Source organism: Lampris incognitus, chromosome 18 (assembly GCF_029633865.1).
Source record: "Lampris incognitus isolate fLamInc1 chromosome 18, fLamInc1.hap2, whole genome shotgun sequence".
NCBI classification, from domain to species: domain Eukaryota; kingdom Metazoa; phylum Chordata; class Actinopteri; order Lampriformes; family Lampridae; genus Lampris; species Lampris incognitus.
In genome coordinates, this window is record NC_079228.1 from 37,956,533 (window position 1) to 37,975,630 (window position 19,098).

A 19,098-nucleotide genomic window follows, 5' to 3' on the forward strand; every position below is an offset into this window, starting at 1 on the left:
TTAATAATTTGGTAACACTTTAGTATGGGGAACATGTTCTAAGTAAAAACACTTAATTACTAGTGAATTAGTAATGATCAAGATGTCACTTTAGTATGGGGAACATATTCTAAGTAACAAAAACTTAATTACTAGTGAATTAGTAATGATCAAGATGTCACTTTAGTATGGGGAACATATTCTAAGTAACAAAAACTTAATTACTAGTGAATTAGTAATGATCAAGATGTCACTTTAGTATGGGGAACATATTCTAAGTAACAAAAACTTAATTTAGAGTAATTTAACATTATGAACACTTGTAGTTTTGTGTTTTGTTATGTAAGAACAGACCATATTCATTAAGTGTTAGTAAGGGAGAATAACTCTTCTTGTGGTACTACCACCTTATAAAGGCCATACTAAGCAAAGCATATTGAGATGGTACTACTAATAAGCAATACTTCTGAGGTTATAGAGGGAAAACTCATAGTTAATGGCTTACTGGTTGTATAATAAGGCCATGCAGAGTAAGGTATCAATGAGTACTTAATAATGACCAATTAAGGGCCAATATCTTGCTAATTTGCATGCTAATAAGCACCTAATTAATGGTGAATATGTTCCCCATACTAAAGTGTTACCAATAATTCTAACAGATACAACAGGGTTGGACCCCTAACACTAAACTCCATCATGCTCTGGCTAAATAAGGCAACACACCAAGATTTCAATCTAGATGTCTGTGCTTTTATTTTCGGTGCTGATTTGCTTTTCTTTTTTTTTTTTAAACCACTCCCAAAATTGTAAAGTTTACATACGACAGGGAACAAAGGGTGTATATTGCATTTCTTTTACATACAAAGTTTGTATCAAAACTGAGGTAAAAGGTAAGATAAGCCAAAACATGCCTGCAGGAAATGTAAAGTGCTTTAGACAAGACTTGGAGGAAAGCCTTCAGTAGAGGTGTGAGGTAACACTAGAAATAAGGCATATGGCTAGAAAGCATCGGGGCATTAACTAGATGATGACACGTGAAGGGAAAGCGGTTATTTTTACACAACCCTGTATATTTAGTTTGTGGGGGGGAAATGGCAAGATACCCACGGTAAAGCAACTACATGTTTTATTAAAGAGGTCCTCGATATACATTTTACGGGAAAAGCTGCTAAAAAAAAAAAAAAAAAAACTTTCATTAAATCCACACATTACCAATGAGCAGATATGTTAACATACATTGTGGTTCATATCCGTCGACAAAATACCCCGTGTAAATTACAGCCGTGATAGGGCAGTTCTTCGTTTGCCCTGAAATAACCATTTTTTTAAAGAACCTGATTCAATATTTTTACACATTATAGTCCATCATGGCCTAATGGCTCCTACCCTGAGACGCTGTAGCTATATGCCTTAAGAACTACCCAAATTTAAGCTCAGTGATTTAACAAGTATATAAGCTATGAAAAGGCTGAATTACAAATATAACAGCGGTCCAACTGACATTAAAAACCCAGAAAATTATATTCATTTATATATCGTCGCGGTTGAGCCCATCTGGGGTGGCGGGGTGCTGCAGCCTATCCCAGCGCTCGCTGGGTGGAAGGAGCGGGGCGACGCTCTGCCCAGGCCGCCAGGCCCAGAGCAGAGCAGACACAGTGCCAACCACAGCGCCGCCCTGCCACCCGCCATTCATGTCATCGCTTAACAACCGGTTATAAGATGGAAGATGCAGAAAATCAACAGCCAGTAAACCCATTAGAGATCTCTCAAAAGCAGGCAGAAAAATTAGAAATAAATGTCCACCTTATTAGTTTCAGCCAGTGAATCATTTCATTGCAACGTCATAACGGGGACCGGGCTGCTTTCGCTCATCCCCCCCTCCAAAGCTGAGCGGTCAGAGCAACGTTTCCGATTCACCGATTCCACCTTTACAGAATCTTTTTTTTCTTCTTCTTCTTCTTTCCATCGAAGTAAGGAAGAGGCCATCCTTGCAGGTTTTTGTGCATTCGCGTACAGATTTTACTTTAAAGTTAAGCGTGTCAGTAAAGCGGCTTGTGATTGTCGAAGCTGTGACGTCACTGTGACGTTGCACAGGAGGGACGGCCGGTAGCTTTGTACAGTGCCTGTTCACATGTCCGAATAAGTGATCTGAACTTGGGAGTCGGACCAAAAAGAACAAAGAATGAAGACGCTGATGCGCACAAAAATGTTTTGCATTGTCAGAAAATAAGGGGGGACCTTCTTTGCGGCTGGTAAATCTCTAAACTCCCCAGCCACTTTTAAAAGCCATCTGTGTTGGTCTGAAGGTCGAGGATCTTAGGGTGGCCAAAATCCATAATGAGAATACAGAACAAGGGTGTTATTGGTTGTGTGTCTTGTATGGATTTGTATGTATTACAGATGATCTTGTTATGAAGCATGTTTACTTTCCTCAGTATCAAATGTGCCGTAGGCCAGCAAAGTTTGACTGTAAAATGACATGATGAAAGATATTATTACTACCATTAGTCAGTGTGGTATAACAATATCCTCCTTTTTCATCTCTTGGCTGCTCCCGTAAGGGGTCACCACAGCCAATCATGTTTCCATCTCTTCCTGTCCCCTGCATCTTCCTCTGTCACGCCAGCCAACTGCATGTGCTCCCTCACCACAACCATAAACCTCCTCTTTGGCCTTCCTCTTTTCCTCTACTCTGGCAGCTCCATATTCAGCATCCTTCCCCCAATACACCCAGCATCTCTCCTCCGCACATGTCCAAACCATCTCAATCTCGCCTATAATATCCTACCAATCAGAATACATCACCACAGAACATGTGCCACAAAATCACTGCTGTCAGATGTATTGAAGTAACTCTGTCATTCACAGACAATGGGGGAGATAAAGCTGGAGAGACAGAGAGAGATTACATCACAGGCAGGTTGAGAAGTAACAGAGAAGAAGGGTTTGCCTTCAGCTTATACATTCCACTATCCATTATCCAAACCGCTTATCCTGCTCAGGGTCGCAGGGATGCTGGAGCCTATCCCAGCAGTCATTGGGGCGGCAGGCGGGGAGACACCCTGGACAGGCCGCCAGGCCATCACAGGGCCAACACACACACACACACACACACACACACACACACACACACATTCACACCTAGGGAAAATTTATTACAGCCAATTCACCTGACCTACGTCTTTGGGCTGTTGGAGGAAACCGGAGCACCCGGAGGAAAACCACAATTTGTCGGTAATTACAATTAACAATCTAACCCATATGTATTCTCTTCCATACATCTGCACTGAATTGTTTCTCAAAGATATGAAATAAAATATGAGTGAGTTCCAATACAGAAAGGGTTTTTTACTTTCCAATTATGTGCGATTGTGTGTTTTACAGAATGGTTGGCAACCCTATAAGATCTCCATGTGATGGTTGGCTACCTGCTCAAAGTGACCAGTAGAGAGATGGACATATTAAATAGCAAAGAAATGATGAATAAAAGTTGACTAATGTCTTGTCATAAAATCCCACCCTGGTCTGTGATCAGCTCCTCAAAAGGACACCTGTCGAAGTTACAGCTCACAGACCAAACGACCTGGTTCCATTCTAAAGGCTTCCATAGGCAGGCGGGGGACCCTGGGGAAAAAGCAGGAACTAGCCACGTGAGGTCGGCCATCTTGAAACTGACACCACAGAAATCACAAGCGGTTAAATGGGACGAAATGGAGCAAAGCCTGATGAATGGGCACATCCTCCTCTTCACTACACACTCGTCTTCCTCACCCCTCCCTCTGCTGTGGGGACTTCTGTGGCTGTTGTAGATGTGGTTGGTGTTGTTGTTGTTGTTGATGTGTTGACTGTTGTTGGTCCTTGGTCAGGGCGTAGTACAACTCGAGGGGCTTTCTGACCTTCCAGTATTTCTCATTGACCAACTCCAAAGTCAGAGAGCCGTTCAGCGTCTGGGGGGGGGGGAGAGAGAGAGCGAGCAATGGGTAATATAGAGGAGAGGGAGAGATGAGATATGGATAGAAAGAGAGGGAGAGTAAAGACAACAGAGGAGGTGTGAACAATTTTATTACCAATAAATTCACTGTAACATTTTGATGAACACTAGTTGTGCAACTGACCACTGCCTCTTTTAGAGAGTCACTCTAACGAGCAGACGGACAGTCCAGTCACAGTGCTGAAGATTGATATTGGGGCGAAAAACATGAACTAAAATTAATAACGCGATGCTCTCCTCCTTCTAGACAGGGTCCCCAAAAATTCGGCCCTGGCAATTTTCGTCTGGACCGGCCAACTTTATCCCCAACATACACACTTGTGCGTTGCATACAGCCATATCAGGCCATTTATAACATACAGGCTAAGCAATGGACATCAAGTTCGCACCCTAACAACAGGTGTACTTCTGGGGCTTCATAAAATAATGTTATAAATAAATAGCTAATAAATAGCCTAGAGAAAAAAGTTGGCACCCAAAGAAGCGCATTTATGCTACAATCCATAACTTAAAATAAAACAATTATGACATAATCATATGTCATGAATTTAGTCTATGACAAAATACAATGCCGTCATCATGAAACAGAATAGCCAAACTCAATTTTCACACTTAGACCAAAGCTTTCCTTAATGTAGGCTGAGCCTAACGACGATCTAGAAATGTGTCTGACATTGGACATTAATTAACAGCGCTCTATTTACAGCCAATCATCCGTTATCATGTTGACAGCTGATCTGATGCAATTCACACATCATGAGCCTGTGTAAAAGCTAGAATTTCACACTACCGACACTACTTAAACGGGCTACTACTATTGTCAGGCTGTGGGAAGCGGCATGCCTGCACTGTATTGGAGCAGACCCAGACTGACTAATCAGCTGAGCCATAATAACACTCTCGCCTCGGGGCGTCTGGGTAGCGTGGCGGTCTATTACGTTGCCTACCAACACGGGGCTCGCCGGATCGAATCCCCATGTTACCTCCGGCTTGGTCAGGCGCCCCTGCAGACACAATTGTCCGTGTGTGCGGGTGGGAAGCCGGATGTGGGTATGTGTCCTGGTCGCTGCACTAGCACCTCCTCTGGTCGGTCGGGGCACCTGTTCGGGGGGGGGAACTGGGGGAATAGCGTGATCCTCCCACGTGCTACGTCCCCCTGGTGAAACTCCTCACTGTCAGGTGAAAAAAAGCGGCTGGTGACTCCACATGTATCGGAGGAGACATTTTTCCTCTTTTTTCTCCCCAATTGTATCCGGCCAATTATCCTATTTTCCGAGCCGTCCCGGTCGCTGCTCCACCCCCTCTGCTGATCCGGGGAGAGCTGCAGACTACCACATGCCTCCACTGATACATGTGGCGTCACCAGCCGCTTCTTTTCACCTGACAGTGAGGAGTTTCGCCAGGGGGACATAGCGTGTGGGAGGATCACACTACCCCCCTCCCGCACAGGCGCCCCGACCGACCAGAGGAGGCGCTAATGCAGCGACCACATCCGGCTTCCCACCCGCAGACACAGCCAATTGTGTCTGTAGGGATGCCCGACCAAGCCGGAGGGAACACGGGGATTTGAACCGGCGATCCCCGTGTTGGCAGGCAATTAAATAGACCACTATGCTACCCGGACGCCCCTACACCCCGTTTTTACACTCATTAGAGCCCTGCACAGGCCAAAAACGCCAGGTCTAGCCAGGCCCCAGCCCGAAAAAGTTTACAATTTTTCGGCCCGAGCCCGACCCAAAACCGACACCGATATAACTTTAAATTCTCTTGATGTGCTCTTTGTCTAATGCGTGCTCTCTCTGATACACGCAAACACACACACACACACGGCACGGTCAACTGTCACATGTAATGCACACATACATGTCTAAGATTTGTAATACAGTCAACATAACAATATTTCATACAGTGGCCTATGTGTGCTCTGTATGTATATGGGAAGTTAAATGAGCCCGAGTCTGACCTGTGCTCAATCTATTAAAAAAAAAAAAAGAAAAAAAAAAAAGGCCCGAGCCCGGCCCGAATCGACTCAGCGACCCGACGGGGCTGCAGACCTCTAACACTCACAGAAAACTGGCCTCCTGTCGTCGTGATGTAAATGGTGTACTGTTTCTCACTGACGTCACTCAGCCTCGACTCCTCTCTTCTTTCTTCCACCACTGCACCTCCTTCCTCTCCTCTGGGCTCTTGCTCTCCTCCTCCTCCTGCTGCTCTTCCCTCAGTCCCTGTGCTCGTCTGTCCGTCCATCTGGCCGCCTGTCTGTCTCTCCTCCAGGGCAACGCGGAGGGCCAGGTATTTGGACAGGTGGTCCACTGTGGCGTTGGCCGTGGTCTTGACGTATCTGTGAGCATGCGAGGTTGGGCGTTTGTAAAGGATTATGTCACATGGTTGAGGATTTCATGTGCATCTAGGCTGAATTAAGCCATGTTATCAAACATCTATTTCCTGTCCAGCCACACATGAAAGCAAATGAAACATCTTCACCTGGTTTGGCTGTATTCCTGAGTGTTGACCAGATGGGGGTGTGGCCTGAACACCAACTCAATCTCCGAGGCCGGCCCGTCTTTGTGACGTCGCACTGGCGGGGCAGGGCTTCCCCCGTCTACCTCGGGACCAGATCCATCATCTGACATACGTGTCCTTTTACGGCTGGGCCCCGCCTCCGAGGAGGCATTCCCGCGGGGCAGGTGGGCATGTGATGGGGCGGAGTCGTGGGAAATGTGCGAGCGGGCGTCGCCGTTTTCCTCCCCACCGCTGAAGGTGGTGTTGTCGCTCTCCTGAGCCGGCCTCCTGACACGATGGGACCTGGAAAGAGAGAGAGAGAGAAGAAAGAGAAGGGGGGGGGGTTACCACTTAAGCAATAAACTTACAAATAAATGTTAACATCTGAATTTTTGCACAGCCATCACAAAAACTAGTTAGTAATTAGCAATTCCGCCAGTAATAACCCAACACACACACACACACACACAGATTCACACATAGGGACAATTTAGTGTGGCCGATTCAGCTGACCTACATGTCTTTGGACTGTGGGAGGAAACCGGAGCCCCCGGAGGAAACCCACGCAGACACGGGGAGAACATGTAAACTCCACACAGAGGACGACCCGGGACCATCCCCGAGGTTGGACTACCCTGGAGCTCGAACCGAGAACCTTCTTGCTGTGAGGCGACCGCACTAACCACTGCACCACCGTGCCACCCCACACACCGAATTCCACCAATTTTCATTAAAAAAATCCAATTCTTCAAGCTACAATCCTGATGATTTACATATGACCAAACCTCCTTTTAGATACCTCCTGTTTCTGACACATTTAATGCAATAGCCAATAATAATTTTTCTTAATTGACAACTCTGTTTCACTTCATTTGGATATTTGGGATCAGATTGGTCAAAGAGCACTGCAATTACCACGTAAAAACAACCACTGTCAGGATAGGGGTGTAGCAATACACCCGTACTGACGATAACCATGATATTTTAAAAATGAAACACTGACATCATGTTAATAATACACCATCCATCCATCCATCCATTATCCAAACTGCTTATCCTGTCAGGGTCGCAGGGATGCTGGAGCCTGTCCCAGCAGTCATTGGGCGGCAGGTGGTGACACACCCTGGACAGGCCGCCAGACCATCACACAGGGCTGACACACACACACCCACACACACACACACACACACACACACACCCACACACACACACACACACACACACAGGAACAATTTAGTACGGCCGATTCACCTGACCTACATGTCTTTGGACTGTGGGAGGAAACCGGAGCACCCGGAGGAAACCCACACAGACACGGGGAGAACATACAAACTCCACACAGAGGATGACCCAGGATGACCCCCAAGGTTGGACTACCCCGGGGCTCGAACCCAGAACCGTGTTATCCACTGCGCCACTGTGCCGCCTTAACACTGCTATATTACTATATTATATTAATACTATTTAAGGAACGTTAATAAACAGAAAAATAAAAATCTATCACCTGTGACATAAAAATGGATGACGTTTCAGAGCTCCTCCGTAAATTTCTCAAAGTAAGCTTCCAGGGGAGCTCATGTCCTTTTGAGGAGAGCCGAGCTCCCCGTAGTGCCCCAATAATTTCCAACCCAGAATAAGATGCTACAATCATAACAACATCCTATTCAGCTCTACAAAGGCAGATTTTAAAAATTCCGTAAAGAAATCAAACTGTTTTATACATTGTAGGTATACTGGTAAGCATTTCTCCAAGACTGAGAGCCCACAACACACACACACACAGTGACTAGCTAGCTAGCTAGCTAGCTACTACCACAGTGTGTGGGTACTACTGCCGCGCAAAATCAAGTCATGGACAGAGGAAAAAATGATGTAAGGACATCGTTAAATCCCAGTATATTCCTAAGGTTCTGCTTCCAGTGTGGAAAGATGGCGGCGCGTATTCACATTTGTGGCGACCTCATCCAGTACTGTCCACGCAGTGTCTTTGTCCACATCTGTGTCCAAGTTTTGTCTTCATTTGATGGCTGGGAGAGCTGGCACTGGATCGACTGGGATAGCGGGGCAGGCTAAGCTAACTGCTAGCCCATGCAGACCGGCATTTCCGATAACATCCAGGAAGTCTGGCAACGGCCTCACCTGGCATTAACTGTGGTGTGTTTTTGATGTCGTTGTGAGGAGTGCGGGGAGGTGTGTCGAGGGTGTCTGGCTGGGAGAGCTGGGTTTGCTCGGCTAGGAGAGCGGGGCAGGCTAAGCTAACTGCTAGCCCATGCAGACCAGCATTTCCGATAACACCCAGGGCGGTCTGGCAGCAGCCTCACCTGGCATTGACTGGTGTGTTTTTGATGTCGTCGTGTGGAGTGCGGGGAGGTGTGTCGAGGGTGTCTGGCTGGGAGAGATGGCGATGCATCGGCTGGGAGAGCTTGGTCCGCTTCGTCCGGTGGGCCCGGGGACCACGGCCCTTCCACCTCGGGCGGTCTGAAGCGGGGCGGGCTAAGCTAACTGCTAGCCCATGCAGACCGGCGGTTCTGACAGTCATCCTGGCTGGCGTTCGTTCCCTTGGACAGTGATTTTTTTTGTTTAGTATGGACATATGTGTTAGTTTGGGTATGTGTGTTGTTGTAGTTTTTGGATGTGTTTTTGTCTTTGTGTTGTATCGCTGTGGGCTGGGGGAAATGGCATTTCGTTTCATTTCATGTATGCAGGTGCATGAAGTGAAATGACAAATAAAGTGTTCCTGATTCCTGATTATATCGGAGTGGTTAGTTGTCAATCTGTGTTCTCACACAAAAACTCTGTGTCCTCTGCTCCCCGCAAGTGATTTTGTGTCAGGTGACATTGTGTTGATGGCAGATGTTGGGCCTTGTGGAGCGTTTATCAGTTCATCTGGTTGCCTTTACACTATCCATGTAAATGTTATTTTTGTACGCTTTTGTAGTTATGGTTAGACTCTCTCTCCACCTCCCTACACTCATATTTTGAGTGTAATTTATTAGCCAAAAAAAAGAGACAAAACGCACAATAAACAAAGTTACAGATGAATCTGACTGATGACAGCAGCATTATTATTATTAGATATCGTGACAATATCGTGAATTCGCTTGGCCACGATAATCGTGTCGTGAAATTCTGATATCCTGACAACCCTACTTCAGGACCTCAGCGTTAAACACAGAATACCAAACATTTCTTTCTGTTTTTCTGTCTTGTCTGTCTCTCCCTCGCTCTCTCCGTCTGTCTGTCTATCTCTCCGTCTCTCCCACCTCTCGGACCTGTAGCGGGCCTGTTGGCGGAGGCCCTCCTCGATACTGGAGCTGAGTGCCTCCTTGTTGTGCAGCCGGCTGAGCCGCTCCAGAACCCGGTCCTGATGCGCCTCGTACTCGTCCCGGCTCGGGTAGATCTTGGAGATCAGCGCATCGAAATTGGAGTCACGGCGCAAGGAGCGCCTGGACACCAACTTCTTCCTGCAGGTCGGACACTCTTTGTTCCTGTTGGGGGGGGGGGGGACAGAAGAGACAAGGGGGGGTGTGTGGGAGAGAACAGGGGGAAGAAGAGAATGGAAAATCCATGGTTTAAGAATCAGATTTCTTTTCTCTGTGTTTCCATTAGTGGTGTGGAAATGTCTCGATTCTACGATGCATCACAATGCGCGTGTGGACAATTCTGCGTCATAACTGCACAAAATTATAGCCTACTAATGCTGACTGTTGATTTTCCGATCAGATACCGTCATAGTTCCTAACATTAACGATGCCGACTAGCGATCCGGCGGCGTTACACCCATGACCCACCGGGCAGTGTCCGGGAAAACCAACAGAGATCCTGCAATACTGCAATAACGAAGACCCGTCTTTATGCCAGCTTTGTTTTTCACACTGAACCAAACAAAGGTAGCATAATGCCGCCCCAGTGTGTGACTTTACATAGCACGTCAGCGTTCCGGAGGCAGAGGCGGCGTGACGTGTAACACAACAGCATTGGCTGTCCTGTCAGCTGACCCTTTTATAAATCCGTCGATTCGGCTCTGTGACTACCTCTGCTGCTGGCTTAATGCTGGAACAACAATACCCCCCCCCCCCCCACTCCGTGTTCATACCTTTTACAGAGCGGCGAGGCGGATTAATGCCGCAACGTTCCCGCCTTGAAAAGGCTGTGTAAAGAGCCCTTTTAAATTCCAGGGGAAGTATGGCTGAAAAGCTGTAACTTAAAGGAACTGACGGAAGGGCACCACCGGGAGTGGCGCCTGCGGCTTAACTCGACTCAACACGGGAAATCTCACCCGGCCCGGACACAGAAGGCGCTGACAGATTGATCGCTCTTTCTCGATTCTGTGGGTGGCGGTGCATGGCCATTCCTAGCTGGTGGAGTGATTTTTCTGGTTAACTCCGATAACGAACGAGACTCCGGCATGCTAACTAGTTACTACGGGTGGGACAATACTGGATCGAATTCCGAATCGTTCCGATACGGTCTTCATGGTGGCTCTCTCCATCTGGCCACTTAATCATCCCCCCCATATAATTGGCTCAGTGATTCCTCCCTCTACACCTAAAGCTGATGTGTGGTGAGCGTTCAAGGCGCAAAATGGCTGCCGTGCATCACCCAGGTGGTGCCACATATTGGCGGTGGTTGAGGTGACTTACCCCCTTCAATGTGAAGCGCTTTGGGTGTCTAGAAAAGCAATATATAAATGCAGTGTTTATTATTATCATATTTGAAAGCACTTTCTAAATAAAAAGGGAGATCAGATTTATCTGATCCGGCCATCAGACCTCTGGAGCTTGTTCAGAAAGCTGCAGCTCGTCTGGTGTTCAACCGCCCTAAGTTCTCCCACACAACTCCCCTTCTCATGTCCCTACACTGGCCCCCAGGAGCTGCTCACATCCAGTTTAAGACTCTGGTGCTAGCCTACAGGGCAGTGAAAGGAACAGCTCCTTCCTATCTCCAGGCCATGGTCAAGCCCTACACCCCCGCCCGACCACTTCGCTCTGCTGCCTCGGGACGCCTGGTTGCCCCGTCGCTCAGAGGCCCCTGCTGCCGATCGACCCGGTCCCGGCTCTGTTCTGTCCTGGCACCACACAGTGGTGGAATGAACTCCCCACTGATGTCAGGACAGCGGAGTCGCTTCCCATCTTTCGGCGCAGGTTGAAAACTCACCTCTTCAAGAACCACTACCCTGTTACTTGTTCTTTGCACTTATTGTATTCACTCATTAAAAAAAAATCTCTTTCTTGCACTTTCACTTTAGCACTGGTTTTGCTCTTAGATGCTTGTTTAGAGAGCTTATGACCTCTGATGACTAGTAGTTCTCCTGATTTCCTACGTTAAATGATGCACTTATTGTAAGTCGCTTTGGATAAAAGCGTCGGCTAAATGACTGTAATGTCATGTAATCTGACTGCTCGTATTACTGACGAAAAAGTAGCCATGTGCAGTAATATAGAAAATTGAGGATGAGATGCATCGAGCAGACAAATCGTTGACAGGTGAATCGTAATGGCATCATGAGGCCAGCGAAGATTCACGCCTCTAGTTTCCATACACTTGTGTCTAACAGTATGTTACTTCATTAAAACAGGTGGTTTTAAAGGACGATTCCGCTGATTTTCGACCTTATGCCCGTGTATTAATCGTAGTGGTGGCCTCTTTACAACATACACAATACTTGTCAATGTTGTCTGTATCGCCGTAGCCCGCCATAGCAAACTGGCTTTTTTCTGTCGATGGTTGAAGTCAGCAGATGTCAGAGGAACTACCAGGTTAACTGACTGAAATGTCATTTTGTAATCTCCACCGCTGAGAAACTCTCGTGCAATGCATTCTGGTACATGCAGGCAATGTAGAACAGCTCTCTTAGCAAGAGAACATCGATTTCTGACAAACTGAATTGCCAGTGTAGCGGTCTATTCCGTTGCCTACCAACACGGGGATTGCTGGTTCGAATCCCCACGTTACCTCCGGCTTGGTCGGGCGTCCCTCCAGACACAATTGGCCGTGTCTGTGGGTGGGAAGCCGGACGTGGGTATGTGTCCTGGTCGCTGCATCTCCTCTGGTCAGTCGGGGCGCCTGTTCGGGGGGGAGGGGGGAACTGGGGGGAATAGCGTGATCCTCCCACGCGCTACGTCCCCCTGGCGAAACTCATCACTGTCAGGTGAAAAGAAGCGGCTGGCGACTCCACATGTATCGGAGGAGGCATGTGGTAGTCCGCAGCGCTCCCCAGATCAGCAGAGGGGGTGGAGCAGCGACCGGGATGGCTCGGAAGAGTGGGGTAATTGGGAAGAAAAGGGGGGGGAGACCCCCCCCCCAAAAAAACTGAATTGCACTGAGGCAGCTTATAGTTTCAAATAACTAGACAGACCAGCAGCACTTAGTGGATCTGCTTATTATCATCGGCAAAAACGTCCCTTTGACAGAGTAACTTGAGTCATCACAGACAGGCTTCAACCTGGTTGGCCATCGCGATTTTCCCCAACTATTTGTAACTTTGGATAGTATTCTGTAAAAAATGGAATAGGGCATTAAACTAGCTTTCCTGTATTAAAACTATAGAGTGTACTGTGTTTGTGTGTGTCTGTAGTGTGTGTATGCTCACCCGGACCGCAGTGCGGTGACGATACAGTCGGAGCAGAAGCGGTGGAGACACTCCTTGGTTGTCATGGTGTTTTTTAACATGTCCAGACAGATGGGACACATCAGCTCACTGTGCAGCGCCCTGGGAGACACCGCCACCTCTGTCCCGTCCATTATGGCCTCCTGTACACACAGACAGATGGACAGACAGACAGACAGACAGACAGACAGACAGACAGACAGACAGACAGGTCAAACTCAGGCAGTGAAAATCTTCTCTATAGGTAAATCCATCCATCCATCCATCCATTATCCAAACAGCTTATCCTGCTCTCAGGCTCAGCGGGGTGCTGGAGTCTATCCAAGCAGTCATTGGGCGGTAGGCGGGGAGACACCCTGGACAGGCTGACAGGCTATCACAGGGCCCACACACACACACAAACATCCGCACCTAGGGACAACATAGTATGGCCGATTCACCTTTGGACTGTGGGAGGGAACCGGAGCATGCGGAGGAAACCCACACCGACATGGGGGGAACATGCAAACGCCACACAGAGGACGACCTGGGACGACCCCTAAGGTTGGACTACCCACATCCGGCTTCCCACCCGCAGACACGGCCAATTGTGTATGTAGGGACGCCCGACCAAACCGGAGGTAACACAGGGAATCGAACCGGCGATCCCTGTGTTGGTAGGTAGCAACGGAATAGACCGCTACACTACCCGGACGCCTCCGATAGACGTTTAACACCAAACACACTAATTAAGGTGATATAAGTAGACATGTGTACATGGAAGTCTATTGTTATCGGTTGCTTCTTTGAGAAAGGCTTATATAGTTTACTAACAGACAAGTTTGTGCATGCATGCACGCGCGCGCGCGCACACACACACACACACACACACACACACACACACACACACACACACACTTTTACCTGAGGGCTTCGGTGTAGCTCATACAAGCTTAACTCCCAGTTTTTACTGGGGCTCTGGATGTTCACTGGGACCGCCATGTCTCTAGAGAACACACACACACACACACACACACACACACACACACACACACACACACACACACACACACACACACACACACACAGATATTACTCATCATTCTTCTTGTCATCACTTGTGACATCTCTAGGTAAATATTCTCATTCAGTGCACCTCGCAGTCATGAAGCACTTTCGTAGTGTTCATTTTTAAACGCATGACCACATCGCCTCCTCTGCCCGCTCGGCACCCATTTGCCACTGGTTCGGGTGAAAAGATGGGACTGTGTCTGATGGCTGCTATCGACAGTTACATTTCACTCATTTAGCAGACACAGACAAGAGATTCAGCAGCCCAGCCACTGAGGATGCACAAGCCAGGGCATTCCTGGTGCCGGTCCCAAGCCCGGATAAATGGGGAGGGTTGCGTCAGGAAGGGCATCCGGCGTAAAACCTTTGCCAAATCAAATATGTGGATCATAAATCCCATTTCCATACTGGATCGGTCGAGGCCCGGGTTACCAATGACTGCCACTGGTACTGTTGGCCAGCAGGTAGCCGATGGAAACTATGCAACTGTCGGGCGAAGGAGAAGAAGAGGGGGAAGGCATGTCCAGAGGCGGTGGGAGAGGAGGAAGGGTGGGAGTGTGGAGGTGAGAGTCAGAACTTTGAATGTTGGCACTATGACTGGTAAAGGGAGAGAGCTGGCTGATATGATGGAGAGAAGGAAGGTAGGTATACTGTGTGCGCAAGAGACCATGTGGAAGGGGAGAAAGGCCAGGAGCATCTGAGGTGGGTTCAAACTCTTCTACCATGGTGCGAACGGGAGGAGAAATGGGGGTAGGGGTAATTCTGAAGGAAGAGTATGTCAAGAGTGTGTTGGAGATGAAGAGTGTCAGACAGAGTGATGAGTATGAAGCTGGAAATCGAAGGTGTGTTGATGAATGTTATCAGCGCATATGCCCCGCAAGTTGGGTGTGAGATGGACGAGAAAGAATAATTCTGGAGTGAGTTGGATGAAGTTGTGGAGAGGGTACCAACGGAGGAGAGAGTGGTGATTGGAGCGGACTTCAACAGGCATGTTGGTGAAAGGAACAGAGGTGATGGGTAGGTATGGTGCCAAGGAGAAGAATGTGGAAGAACAGATGGTGGTGGATTTTGTGAAAGGGGTGGAAATGGCTGTGGCGAATACATAAAGAGGTGGGAACACAGGGTGACGTACAAGAGTGGAGGAAAGTGACAGGTGGACTATATCTTATGCAGGGGGTACGATCTGAAAGAGATTGGAGACTGCAAGGTGGTGACAGGGGAGAACGTAGCTAGGCAGCATCGGATGGTGGTCTGTAAGAGGACTTCGGAGACCAAGAAGAGGAAGAGAGTGAAGGCAGAGCCAAGGATCAAGTGGTGGAGGCTGAAGAAGGAAGACTGGTGTGTGGAGTTCAGGCAGGAGTTAAGACAGGCACTGGGCGGTAGTGAAGAGTTGCCGGATGGCTGGGCAACCACTGCAAAAATAGTGAGGGAGACGGCTAGGAAGGTACTTGGTGTGTAAATCAAAATATCATGTTAAAGCTAACACATATTTGCTGTTTGTCACATGTAGTAGACCATTTTTGTGCTGGCAGGTAATGCCGGCCCTTTCCGCCGTCTACCACCTGTGGGAAACACTGTATTTATTTTTTTTTACTATGTTCTGTAAGGTGTCCTTGAGTGTTTTGAAAGGCGCCCACAAATAAAATGCACTATTATTATTATAGTAGTGCTATATGAAGTAGAAATACTAGTAGTAGCAGTAGATTTGCTACATAGTATTCACATCATAATAACAGTGCTATATAGCATAGTAGTAGCTGTACATCTGCTAAACAGAAAGCATTACAGTAAGTAGTAGTGCATTTGGTACACAGTACTCACATAAAAGGCAGTGGTAATACATCTGCTATATAGATATAACACAGTAGTACTATATGACATAGTAGACATAGTCCATTTGCTGCATAGCAATAAATAGCAGTAGTAGTGGTGGTGTATTAGCGACACAGTAATTGTATTATAGTACTTTTATGCGATGGCGGAGAAGTAGTAGTCTATTCGCTGCATAGTAATCGTATCATAGCAGGAAGCAGTAGTAGTAGTAATTCTATTAGTGCATTTGCTACATGGCAATCACGTCGCAATACTTCAGTACGGAGTAGCAGTATACATGCTCCTCAGTAATCATATCATAACCAATAGCACATGTAACGCAGTCATGTATATTCAGTAGACGTGTCTTAGACCAGTGGTTCTCAACCTTTTTGGGGTCCTGGACCCCCTGCGTATTTTCGATCTACCCTGAGGACCCCTCCACCTGATCTTGGGGGAGGGGGGTTGCAATTTGATAGAAACAGTAGAAGCTGCATTTTAAATTGCATTATAGCATTTATTCACTCTTTGGGGCAAAAATAAGAGCTTTCAGTTGTAACTTAGATATAGTTAACAAAACAGAATTCTTATGCAGTAACTTTCAGATATATGTAACAAAACAGAATTTTTATGCAGTAACTTTTAACAATGCAAACGGGAGCGAGATCTCTTATTAAAATACAATAAATTACACTTGTGAAACAGATGTAATTAGAGAAAAAAGTCCTGTTACCCTTTATAGTCTAGGTAGATAAAGGTCTCAGTCACATTCGAGTAAAATGATCCTATTTCTATAAATGTCATAGGATCTTTTTTTTTTAAAAGATATTTTATTTTCACGGACCCCTTGCAATTACACCACGGACCACTAGGGGTCCGCGGACCCCCGGTTGAGAAACACTGTGACTTAGACCACCTATAGGTGGTCAGCGGGAGAATCGAAGTGCACGGTAGATCAATGTCGCCACATATGACGTTATACATATCGGTATGACGTCACCGCAAGAGCATAAAATGACATCACCGGGCAACGTGCAGCTGGAAGGAGACGGCGACACGACGGAGGACGCTAGCGGGCGGCGGCGTTAGTCAGAAATCCCGACAACACGACCTCCATCACGAACAGGAAGCCGGGGAGAGACGACGCTGGAAACAATCACTCCCCTCCTGCTGTGGCGGGCGGGCGACGTGCGTCGCTGGGTGGGTGTAATTCAAACAGACGGGGTACTGGTCTCCATTGCTGACAGCCGCAAAACGCACCAGAGGGGCGACGATTCGGCTAACTTACCCCGCGAGCTCCTCGCGCGCACCGTCCGCGCGGAAACCCGCGCGTCTCGACAAACGACCCCCTCTCCGAGCGGCGACGGCCGCGACGCCGCAACTGTCGCTCAGGCGGCGGCGGCGGCAGCAGAAGACATGACGAAGATCAGGAACGCAACATCTGCAAAGCGCCCAACCGCGGCCACCTTCCCCCCCCTCCCACCGGAAACGCTCCGTCCGCCGTCCCCACGTCGCCGGCCGGGAAACGGCGCCCCCTGGCGACCCGCCCCGGCGCCCGGATTCGTCGCTCGCTTGTTGTGCGGACGCGCTCACCGTCGAGAGTTGCGGGTTGAAGTTACCCTGTTAGTTTTTCACAAGCTTTACCAGCGTGGTGTATTTGAACAAGGAGTGCGTTACTCGGTGCGACGGCTAGGTGGCACTGTAACTTTGCGGTTGCGTTACTGTGTTTGTATCGAGACCGCCGAATTAAAAAAAAACGTCGTCGACTGACTACACATGGCTTCCAACCACATCATATATTGCGACCGGGCCCGACTCCGGTGCCGTTAGAAGACACGGCCCGGCTGCGAAAGGCGGATTCAAACTCACAGCTGGCTGGCAACGCTCTCAAGCCCCCCCCCCCAGAGTGCTTCAGATCACACCTAATATCCCCGGCTGCTCTGCTGTTTTGTGTAGTTTTTCAACATCTCTTCCATTCACATTAACGTTGACCCTGCGAGATAACAACGAAAAAGAAAAAGAGTAATTAAGACCTATCAAATAATAGGTAAACTACTTTGCAGTCTACTCATATATTTTCGGAATGTGTGTGTGTGTGTGTGGTGTTAGTGTGGATAGCGGGACCGAAAACTAAAGCACTTATGATCCTAATTCTTTCTGGAGGTGGTAGGTATTGTCTCAGAGAGTAAGGGGGGAAAGCCCAGACAATTAAAATTATGCATAATTACGCATAAATATGCAAAATATGCATTTTTCTAAAAATGGCTAAAAACCACCTTTTCTCGGCGTTTCAGATGATTCTGAGCATATTTGATTTTTTTTCGCCTATATAATTTTTTTTTCTGGGACTTAGAAATGTTTTGGCATTATGCAAAATATATGCATTTTTGCAAAAATGCACTTATGATCCTCATTTTTTTGGGAGGTGGTAAGCATTGTTCCAGAGAGGACCAGAAAAATAGCAGAAAATTAAAATAATTATGCATAATTATGCGAAATATGCATTCTCTAAAAATGGCTAAAAACCACTTTTATCGGCATTTCAGATGATTCTGAGCATCTTTGATTTTTTTCACCTGCATAAAAAAATTTCTGGGACAAATGTTTTGGCATTATGCAAAATATATGCATTTTTGCAAAAATGCACTTGTGATCCTCATTTTTTTTGGGAGGTGGTAGGTATTGTTCCAGAGAGGACCAGAAAAATAGCAGAAAATTAAAATAATTATAATAATTATGCATAATTATGCAAAATATGCATTTTCTAAAAATGGCTAAAAACCACTTTTCTCAGCATTTCAGATGATTCTGAGCATTTGGGGGGAGGGAGTTGGAGTGGGGGGGGGTTTAGGGGCGGGGGGAAGGCGGTTAGCTGGCAGGATGAAGAGGAGGGAGATTTAGATGGGTGGCTAACCAAACCGCTACATTGTAGCGGGGTTCTCCTAGTAAATATTTATAAACTGGATAATGTGTTTCAGTTTACATCTCCTTCGTACAGTCTGGTGTCAGTATTGGTTTTTGTTTTATCTTCTCTTAATATGTTTGATACTGATTTTATTATGTATGAATACAAGCTATTAAAATGATCATATCTCAATGTGTTAAATGTATATCAGAACCAGAGTCGTGTTTATTGGCCATGCAGGTTTGCACA

General features: G+C 47.2%; 1 protein-coding gene across 2 annotated transcripts; it reads right to left on the reverse strand.

The window, feature by feature from the left end:
• Positions 1-707: 707 nt before the first annotated feature.
• Positions 708-17,411, reverse strand: LOC130128569 (E3 ubiquitin-protein ligase RING2-A-like). 2 transcript variants are annotated; one of them, XM_056298205.1, is made up of 7 exons: positions 17,233-17,411; positions 13,986-14,065; positions 13,065-13,225; positions 9,736-9,960; positions 6,455-6,775; positions 6,038-6,311; positions 708-3,926 (listed from the first exon to the last, which is right to left on the reverse strand). In XM_056298205.1, exons 2-7 carry the CDS (start codon positions 14,061-14,063, stop codon positions 3,747-3,749), a joined length of 1,239 nt encoding a protein of 412 aa, XP_056154180.1. In that variant the 5' UTR covers positions 14,064-14,065; positions 17,233-17,411; the 3' UTR covers positions 708-3,746. The 2 variants fall into 2 exon arrangements, with proteins under 2 accessions (XP_056154180.1, XP_056154181.1); XM_056298206.1 differs by having other exon boundaries at positions 9,745-9,960; positions 13,986-14,067.
• Between the last annotated feature and the right edge of the window lie 1,687 nt (positions 17,412-19,098).